This window comes from Capsicum annuum, chromosome 9 (genome assembly GCF_002878395.1).
Source record: "Capsicum annuum cultivar UCD-10X-F1 chromosome 9, UCD10Xv1.1, whole genome shotgun sequence".
NCBI lineage: Eukaryota > Viridiplantae > Streptophyta > Magnoliopsida > Solanales > Solanaceae > Capsicum > Capsicum annuum.
The window spans coordinates 58,860,477-58,871,364 of record NC_061119.1 but is presented as its reverse complement, the minus strand read 5'-3'; the positions used below and the strand labels follow the sequence as shown (position 1 = coordinate 58,871,364).

At 36.5% G+C, this 10,888-nt stretch overlaps 1 protein-coding gene across 1 annotated transcript in view; it reads right to left on the bottom strand.

The window, feature by feature from the left end:
* Positions 1 to 488: 488 nt before the first annotated feature.
* LOC107879482 (aspartate--tRNA ligase, chloroplastic/mitochondrial) overlaps positions 489 to 10,888 on the bottom strand; it is a 32,617-nt gene continuing 22,217 nt past the window's right edge. The window contains exon 4 of the mRNA XM_047396802.1: positions 489 to 928. Within this exon, the coding sequence (XP_047252758.1) occupies positions 817 to 928 (112 nt within the window). The 3' untranslated portion in view covers positions 489 to 816. The remainder of the gene's footprint in view (positions 929 to 10,888) is intronic.

Genomic DNA, 10,888 nt, shown 5'->3' with positions numbered 1-10,888 from the left:
ATTTAATTCATAACATTGAACTTCGTAAATATTTCATATTCCAATTCAAACAAAAATATAACATCTCCTTTGGAAAGTAGTTGCAGCTACGTCTGTTATGACCTTCATGCCCACACTTTCCGCAACAATTTGAGGTTGATGAAAACGTTTCACTACTTTTCTTTTGGTTTCCTTTCTTAGGTCTTCCTGGTACTCTTTTATATTTGGAGGCAAAATCACTTCTTTCAACCACTCCGCGGGTACATGCCAATTCAATTTATCGGACATTGAATAAAGTGGTATTTCATACGTCTTGACTATTGTCTCCTCTTTATAGTAATCAGAACAATATGACTTCATTTTATTTACATGTTTGCTTTTCAAAACAACAATTGCATGTGTGCAAGGTATCTCGTCAAGCTGAAATATCTTACTTTAGAAGTATCAGAACCAAGCATACATGAAGCCTTGAATAGCTAACTACATTTTGGAGACACATCAAAACATAACTGAAAATAATTTTTTTTAAATATATCATAAACATGAATCTCTATTATATTGTTATCAAATGTGTCACTTATATTCTAAATGTATCTCTCACAACTTTTACACTAACTCACACTCATTAAATATGAATAAAATATTTCATACTTCAACTTATATGTCAAATATGCTAAATGTATCATACATATTGAATATCTAATTTGATAAAAAATTCATAGAAATACAACCAAATGTATCACACGGATTTTAGATGTATCACATAGTAATCCTCATCTCCAAGCTCTTCAAAAGGTAATTCCTCTACCTCTGAGACACTATTTTGGGCTAAATCATCTAAATGCTTCCACATTCTCTGTTTAGGATTATACTCTGGCAATCTCTTCCAGCCCTATTTTTTACAGTGATCGTTCGTTCCAGCTGAGTTGGAACTAGAAAGGTAATGAATCTGCAATCCATTGGAACAGAAATTCTATATGATCAATTTCAACACAGAATTAAGTATCATGTTCAAATAAAAGAACTTAATGCAAGTCGACTTTATAATTTACAAAACACTTAATAGCTTAAAAGGACGAGAGTTTAATAATGTCCGTCTTCACAAATAGAAGAACTCGTCTGGCTCTTCACATGCACACAATCTCGATAGTTAAGCATTTCAAATATTTCAATATGAAGTTTTTTCATGACACAATACGGTCAACTCAATAGTTGTCGTAGTTAATCTCTGAAATCCAAACACTAAAAAATCATTAAAACATAGATATGATCGCCATTGAAAATAATCAGAAAATTAGGAACGGGAGAAATAAGAAATTTGTTGTTTTTGAAATTTGAAAGTTGGAGATGGAAGAAGGAGGAAACTCAATTTGACTCGATGGTTTGCTTGAATTTTGAAAGGTGATTGGGGGTATTACTGATTTTGTGAATCTCATTAATTCAGTGTGTAACTGATTGTGCGTGATTTTGTAATACCCCAAAAATTCAAACTAATGTTAGAACCATATTTCAAGCTCATGCATAGTACATTATAGTTCTTTGGTAGTTTTACGAGTGAGTTTGATGTATATTAAGGCCTCAAACAACTCTCAGATGTTTGACGAATCAAAATATTTCTTACCGATTGAGTTTTCAAAAAGAATGTTACTTTAGTCAACTTCAAATAAGCATATCTTTTGCTATACTTAGAATTTTCCATCTCAAGACCCAGAAAATGATAGAAAATTGAATTAGCTTTCCAATGATACCAATTTTGCCCAAATTTGATACTCGGATGAGAAGTTATGGCACTTTTAGCATAAAATAGTAGCCCAACGTGATAAGGTCGCGTCACGGTGATGGACAAAATCACGTTGTTCCTTTTTCAGTTGACCACCGTGATAACATTGTGTCATACCAATGGGAAAATTCACGTTCAGTGGGGCACCGCGATGGCGCCACATCGCGCCAAAGTACCAGTTCGAAATTGTCTGTTTCTAGTGGCGCAACGCGATGACACCACATTGCGCCATTGGAAAAAATGGGGATTGTTCATTTTTTAGTTGACCAACGTGATAAGAACCGCGTCGCGCTGGAGCCAAAAATCAAGATTTTTAATTTCACAATTTAATTTTCAGGGACTGCTTGGTCTTCTTTCATGGCCCCAAATCCATCCAAAATACATAATTACAACCCTAAAGGGGCATTATGTGACCTATTACTCATAATTCCTCTCCAAGAAACTAATTATCTCTCAAGAACAAAACCTTAGCCTTCAAGATTCAAGATCAATTCTCAAGACAAACCTCAAGAACTCTCACGAATTCATCAACCCAGGTATGTTAAATATTCATCCATGGATCCCTCCACTCATGGAGTCCAAGTATCCAATTTTAAATTCAAAGTTGTGATCTTTACTAGTTATTGTGATTTTTAATTGCGATTTTAACCATGAATTCTCATGAATTGAAATTCTATATTATGTTTACATGAAATTGTTGTTGTTATTAAACCCCACACGTTTGAATAATGTTATTCGCTGATTTAAATCATAATTAGTGATGTTGATGTTGAAATCATGGTATTTCTACTAGCTTTAAACTATCTCCATACTTAACTTAAACTATGAATATCAAGTATTTGATGAAATGCCTACAAGAACGAATTCTGAGTGAATGCTTTTATATTATTTCCCCAAAGTTTTAGTACTATTTTACTATTATTGCTATCGAGTCCTGGGGGTTATGAATACCCGAAAACTTAGCTATTTACTTATCCTCAGTATCTTCAGATTAGTTTCAGACATGTTATGAGCAATATCAGTTCAGTCAGTTATCATGATCAGTTAAACTTAGAACGATCTAGTATTCTGAGTCAATTCAGTTGGGAGTAGGATTTAGCACCGAGAGAGTGATGGGATGAAGACTTCTCTTTCAATTAGGTAGAGTCGTCAGTAGCATTTCCTGTACTCCAGAACTACTTATCCAGCGTAGGATTTGAGGAGCCACCCGTCAGTTCAGGTTTGACTACCTCCAAGGGGTCACCCGTCAGTTTAGGCTTGACACGCTTAGTCCTTCGGGATAATATTTTAATGAATCCACACAGTCAGTGTTAGTACCTGTGGTACGGTACTAACACCCTTCCAACTAGGGTCACAGGTTAGACCCAAAATTGCTCATTGGGGTATGTCGATTAGATGATAGCTCCCACAGTCTCAGTGTAGTATTCAGTATACTTCAGTGTAGACTTGTGCTGACCATAACATACAGATATCAGTTATTCAGTAATCAGATTTTAGTATTTCAGTTTATAGATTATATTCAGAACATATTTTATGCTTGGTCATGCATTCTTAGTATTTATAGATTTCATGCATTCTATACAGTACTTCATGCTATTCATTTATTCAGTTAGTACTCCTGTACATGAAACTATACATATCAGCCTACCTCATTTACCATACTAGTACATTTAAAGTACTGATCACATACTTGTTTCTTGCGCTATAATGTATCATATCATAGGTTCAGACGCTCAGTTCCCGAATTATGTATAGACTCTTTAGATTATCAGGCGTAATAGTGGTGAGTCTTCATATTTTGAGGACATGGTTTATTCATCTTAGTTATTTCATTAGTTTCAGTTATTTTCTCATCCAGTCTTGTTAGTTGGGGGTTTGTCCCATCAGCTCCACAGTTAGTCAGTAGAGGCTTTTCAGACTAGTACAGACAGTTAGTTAGTCTTCAGTTTTCAGTTTGTATTATTAGAAGTTATATCAGTATTCTCAAATTTGTTTTATAGACTTTAACAGAACTATAATTTAAAACCTTATGACATTTCTCAGTTAAATTCCGCATATGATCTATTGTTATCAGTTTTATTCAGTGCTCAAAGTAGGTACCAATTCATGGGTTAGCTTGTGGTCCCTTGGGACTGTAAGCATCGTGTGATGCCCAGGGTGTACTCTCAGGGCATTACAAACTTAGTATTAGAGCCATGTTTTAAAGTGTCCTAGGAAGTCTGAAAGCCACGTCAAGTAGAGTCTTATGCATAGGTGTGAAGCACACCACACTTATGGATAAGAGGTGTAATACCCCATAGTTTTCTTAGTTCAGTTCAGCTCTTAGTTCTTGCATAAGAGGCTAAAAGCTTAAAAAATTTAGCTAAGTGTTGGGGACTTAACTTAAGTTTTGGCCTCTTAACTTTAGTAATTTTTAAAGTGACCTTCCCAACCCCGAGACATAAGTTTTTGAGTTGATTCATGTTCAGGGGTGTATGTAGCATGTCTTGGTAAGTTTTGGATTTTTTGGTTGAGGTTTGAACCAGGCTTGTATTTTCAGTGGCTCACCACAATTGCATCGCATCGGGGTGAAGTGCAAAATTGCACTCATCCTTTTTTCAGTGAAGCACCATGATGGTGCCGCATCGTTCCAAGGTGAAAAATTGCACTCGTCTATTCTAAGCAGCTCAACGCGATAACCTCACGTCACGCCAAGCCCCTAAATTATACTCGTCCTTTGAATGGTAAATTTCAGTAGCTCAACGCAATTCCACCGCATCACGGTGAAGGTGTATTTGCCATGTTCTTGATCCATAATTTGAAATGCATGTGTCATGACATTTATCATAGTGTATGAAGTGCTTATGAGGTGAATAATGTCCGTCAAAATCATTTAAAGCCAAGTTGAGCTAAGATCCTTTGATTCGTCCAAAATTTGATATTCGATTCTATAAAGGTCTATTTTAAATATGTATAACTTTTGATATATGTGAAATTTTTCAGCTAATGACCCACCAAATTGTAGATAATTGAATCAGGTTTCCAACGATATCAATTTTGCCTTAATCCGATAACCGAGTGAAAAGTTATTGCAGTTTTTGTGTGAGGCAGTAAGTTGCCGCGATGGTACCGTGTCGCGGTAAGGTGCAAAATCGGGATATGTGTTATGAATTTTTGATTTAAATAATTGAGGGGCAATAAGGACTTTTCCCACCTCAACCCAAGTCGTAAATACACGATGTTAAGCCCCTATTAGGGCATTATTTGCCTTCATTATCCTATTTTACTCTCAAGAACAAACCCTAATCAATCCTCTTCAAGAACAATCAAGAATCAAGCTTCCCAATTCAAGAAAGCTTTCAACATTTTGTTTCTTGTTCAAGAATTAATACTTTAAGGTATGTGGAAGTTCATCCATGGGTCCTCTTTCTCCCATGGAGCCCAAAAAAAATCTTTTCTTTTAATTAAAGAATGAATTTTCCATTATTATGGTATTTTACATGTTCAATATTCATGTTTTCATGGTGTTTTTAATTCAATTCAGCCCATGTAAGATTCCATGCAAGATTTTGAATTCCTCATGCTATAAATTTGAGTTTTCCATGTTTTATTCATGTAAATTCTATGATAGATCCTAAATTCATGATGTTTAGCAATATTTCCATGTTTTAAATTTATGCCTTCCACATGTTTGATGAAATTCTCATATCATGTTCAATCAATTTCAAGATGAATCTCCAAGTTATAAATTTTGCCATGTAACTCTATTGTTCCCTCATGTTTAAGACATTCTTACGTTCAAGCTATGATCTTTACATGTTTTGATGAAACACCCATGTCCTATTTCAAACGAATTTCATGTAAATTCTCCAATTCATGATTTTAGTTATGTAATCATGCTATGCTCCCATGTTTGAGATATTCCCATATTCAAGTTCATGATCCCTGTGTGTTTGATGGATTGTCCCATGTTAAAGTATTAATCTCCATATGTTTGATAAAATGCTCAAGTGATGGATTTCTTTAAATAATGCTTTCTTATTATGTCCTGAAGCTTTAGTATGTCCTACTGTTATTGTTATCGAGTCATGGGGGTTATGAATACCCGAAATTTACCTGTTTACCTAGTTTTCAATATCTACAGAATAATCTCAGTTATACCATAGAAAATATCATTCAGTCAGTAATATGGTCTGTTGTGAGTCCAATTAAGTTTGCTCAGTCCGGTTTCAATCCAGTATCAGTTTATACATTAATAATTACCTCAGATCCGGTGCATTATTATTTTCAGACTATCATGACCTGAGCTTATTAGTTATTAGTTATCAGTGCATACACCAGTTAGTATTTCAATGTCTTTTAGTTGGGAATAGGGTTTAGCGTCGAGTGAATTCAGGGATGGGGGCTCACCTGCCAGTTGAGGGTGCGAGTCTTAGTAGCAATCCCTGCATTCCAGAACTACGTAGCCAGCATAGGTTTGAGATGTTAACCTGCCATTTTAGGATTGACACATATCTCACCAGAGCACCTGTCAGTAGAGAGTGACTCTTTAGTCCTTCGAGACTTTATTTTAGTAGATCCACACAACAAATGTTCGTACCCGTGGCATGGTATTGACACCCTTCCAACTGGAGTTATAGGTTGGACTCCAATTAGCTCAGATTGGGGCATGTCGATTATATGATACCTCCCACAATCTTAGTACAGTATTCAGTGTCTTTTCAGTTTAGATTTCCTTGACTAAGTGTACAGAATTTTAGATATTCAGTTTAACAGTTTTCAGTCTTTCAGATTACAGATTATCTCAATATCATAACAGATATACATTTAGTCTTGTATTCTCAGATATTACAGTTTCTACGCATTCATGGTCAGTTATCTCAGGTTGTTTTGATAGTCCTTACCTCATATATATAGTAATCCACAGTTTTAGTTTACTTATTTAGACTAGGTACAACCCAGTCTTACACGACTAGTATTTAGTTATCAATCATTCAGTTAATCAGATAAGCTTAGTATATGTCAGCTTCCATCATGTAGTTTCAGACCCAGTATTCATACAATATCCATGTGTTTCCGTATCCCATCTTCAGTTCTACTTATATTATAGAAGTACAATTTTAAGTAACTAAGTATAGAGATTCACCAGCTTATTAGATTATATTTGGTACTCATGTTTTATGATATTTTAGCTTTCAGTTTATTCCAGCCTATTGGTAAGTCTACTTACACTTAGCATGCATGTTTTACGATTACATATGAAATCAGTTTTACTTATTGCATTCACCCCTGCATACTCAGTACATTCTAGAAGTACTGATCCACATATACGTTTGTGTGGCTACATTGTTTTCATAATGTAGGTACTATTTGTAGCCCGCACATCTTGATCAGACAGTTGTAGTTTCCAGCCAGCAAGTGATGAGTTCTCTTGTTTTGGGAACTCCAGACAGATTTAGTTCATGTACAGTTCATTTATTTGCATGTGTATTAATTAGTGGTAATTGGAGGCATGCCACAACTACTTATAGTTAGTATAGTAGAGGCTTCATAAATGTCAGTCAGAGTTAGTGATGTAAATTTAGTTCTTTCCTCAGTTTTATCAGATTGTAAAACTTTATCAGTTACATGATTTTTAGTATGATTATGTTTCCACACAACATAACTTGTTATTTGTTGTATTTTAATTTAGTTGCTTAATAGTATGCTAGTTCATGGGTTAGCTTCGGATCACTTGTAGTTTCTAGCATTGTGTGGCATCCAGGGTGTACTCTTGGGGCATTACAAGAGGCTACGAGGCATTTTAATTAAAGTTTTCCTTCTTTCAGTGTTTTGTCGTGCAACTGAGCATGATCTCATGTTAAACTCTCTGTCTAATCTATTCTCCTTTCTATTTACAGAACATGCCTCTCAGAAAGATAAATGAAAGAAGAAATATGAACCAGCCAGCACCTCCGCCCATTCAAGAAGATCCCCTGAACAAGCATATTTCTCATGCAAAGTTCAGAGCTGCATTCACTACTCTAGCTCACTCTGTAGCGGCTCAGAATGTTCAGCCAGCCGTTATTCCAACCAACCCAGTGGCCAATACTACCGCAACTAGGATTCAGGACTTTACCCGAATAAATCCTCTTCTAGTTTTGGGATTCAAATATGAAGAGGATCCATAGAAATTCTTAGACATGGTCCAGAAGGTAACAGATATTATGGAGGTGTCTGCTAGTGAGAGTGCTGAATTAGCTGCTTACCAGCTGCAGGATATAGCATATACCTGGTTTAAGTAGCGAAAAAGGGAGGTGCAAATGCAGGGCCTTTAGAGTGGGAGGAGTTTGCTACAACCTTCTTAGATAGATTCTTGCTATTGGAGCCGAGGGAAGCCAAAGTGTTAGTGTTTATCAACTTAAAGCAGGGCAACATGAGTGTGAAGGAGTATTCCTTTAAGTTTACTCAGCTAGCTAGGTATGCTCCTCATGTGGTCGCTAATAACAGATCTAGGATGAGCAAGTTCATGTATGGGGTATCTAACAGTGTGGTCAAGGAGTGTAGGACTGCGATATTAATTAAAGAGATAGACATATCTAGGCTTATGGTCCATGCTCAACAGATTGAAGAGCAGAATAATAAAGAGGATGAGAGAGAGAACAAGCAGATTAGAACAGGTAGCTTTAATTTTACTTAGCCAAAGTCAGAAGGTGGTAATCATCTTCAGTTTTGTCAGAAATCTTCAGCTCCTGCCCCATCCTCAGCTAGTGCCCCAGTACCCAAATTCAGAAACGATAATCGAGATAGAGCGCTAGGATCTAAGTCCCAAGGCAGTGTAAACAGTGGTCGTACAAATCCTCTTTGCTAGAAATATAGTAGAAACCATCAGGGTAAGTGTAGAAATGACAGTAATATATGCTTTGGGTGTGGCAAGCCAGGTCATCAAATTCCAAAGTATCGGGTAGTTGAGTAGAAAGAGAGGGATTTACACCAACAGGGCCAGTCCCATTAGTAATCGACATCAGCCAGCTACCCGACTCAACAGGGCGCCGCTTTCAGTGCTGCTAGTGGTTAGCATCAGAACAGGCTTTATGCACTTTAGTACCGACAAGATTAGGAAAGTTCTCCTAATGTAGTTACTGGTATGTTGCAAGTCTTTCATTTACATGCTTATGCTTTACTAGACCCTGGAGCATCTCTTTCTTTTGTAACCCCTTATATAGCTATTGATTTCGGTGTTAGTCCTAATATTTTAGCAGAATCCTTTTCAGTGTCTACCCAAGTAGGTGTCTCTATTGTAGCCCGACGGGTATACAGAAATAACCCGATTATAGTGTCTTAGAAAGTCATTTTAGTAGACCTTGTAGAGTTAGAGACGATGGATTTTCATGTCATTCTCAGCATGGATTGAATCCATTTATGTTATGCTTCAGTGGATTGCAGAAATGGAGTAGTTCATTTTCAGTTTCCAAATGAACCAGTCCTTGAATGGAGAGGTAGTACTACAACGCTTAGGGGTCAGCTTGTTTCTTACCTTAGAGCAAGAAAAATGATATTTAAAGGGTGTATTTATCATCTTGTCCAAGTCAAAGACTCTAATTTTGAGACTCCAAAACTTGAGTCAGTTTTAGTAGTGAGGGAATTTCCAGATGTGTTCTGAGAAGATCTTCCCAGAGTTCTTCCTAAAAGAAATATTGGCTTTGGAATAGACCTTCTTCTAGATACCCAACCTATCTCTATTCTGCCATATAGCATGGCTCCAACCGAACTCAAAGAGTTTAAAGAACAGTTGAAAGATTTCCTAGATAAAGGATACATCAGGCCCAATATTTTCTCTTAGGGCGCACCAGTTCTGTTCATGCATAAGAAAGACGGTTCTTTTAGAATGTGTATTGACTACCGTCAGTTGAATAAAGTAACATTCAAGAAAAAATACCCATTTCCCAGAATTAATGACTCGTTCGACCAACTTCAGGGTGCTAGTTATTTTTCTAAGGTATACCTCAGATCCGGCTATCATCAACTTAGAGTTAGAGAATGTGACATTCTAAAAATAGCTTTTAGAACTCGGTATGGTTACTTCAAGTTTCTAGTCATATCTTTTGGTCTCACAAATTCCCCAGCAACCTTCATGGACTTGATGAACCTAGTGTTCAAGCAGTACTTGGACATGTTCGTCATAGTCTTCATTGATGACATTCTTGTCTATTCCCGTAACGAAAATAATCATGTAGACCACCTCAGAATAGTATTGCAAACTCTTAGACCATCAGTTGTTTGTTAAATTTAGTAAGTGCAAATTTTGGCTAAGATCTATAGCTTTTCTTGGCTATATTATTTTTGGTGATGGTATTAAAGTTGATCCTCAGAAGATCAAAGTGGTGAGAAACTGGCCTAGGCCCATCCCTCCATCAGATATAAGGATATTCTTAAGCTTGGCTAGCTATTATCGATGGTTTGTTGAAGGGTTCTTATCTATTGCATCCTTCATGTCTAGATTGACTCAGAAGAAAGTTAAGTTTCAGTGGTCAGATTCTTGTGAGAAGAGTTTTCAGGAGTTGAAGACTCGACTCACCAAAACTCCAGTTTTGACATTGCAGATGGTTTAGATGGGTTTATTATGTACTGTGATGCTTCCAGAGTTAGTTTAGGGTGTGTTTTGATGCAAAAGGGTAAGGTTGTGGCCTATGCCTCTAGACAACTTAATCCCCATAAAAAGAATTATCCTACCCATAATCTTGAGTTAGCAGTTGTTATATTTACCTTAAAGATTTGGACACACTATTTGTATGGGGTGCAAGTTGATGCATTCACAGATCACAAAATCTTGCAGTATGTATTTTCGCAGAGGGATTTGAATCTGCGTCATAAGAGATAGTTAGAATTATTGAAAGATTATGATATAAGTGTTTTGTACAACCCGGGCAAGGCCAATGTAGTGGCAGATGCGCTAAGTAGATTGTCTATGGGTAGTGTTGCTCATGTTGAGGATGACAAGAAGAAGTTAGTTCAGGAAGTTCGTCAGCTTGCCAGATTAGGTGTCCGTTTGGTTGATTCATCTTAAGGTAGTGTTTGGGTTCAAAATAGTTCAGAATCTTCTTTGGTTGCCAAAGTAAAGAACGCAGGATAGGGATCCAAGTCTAGTAAAGTTGAAGAAGTCAGCCTGAG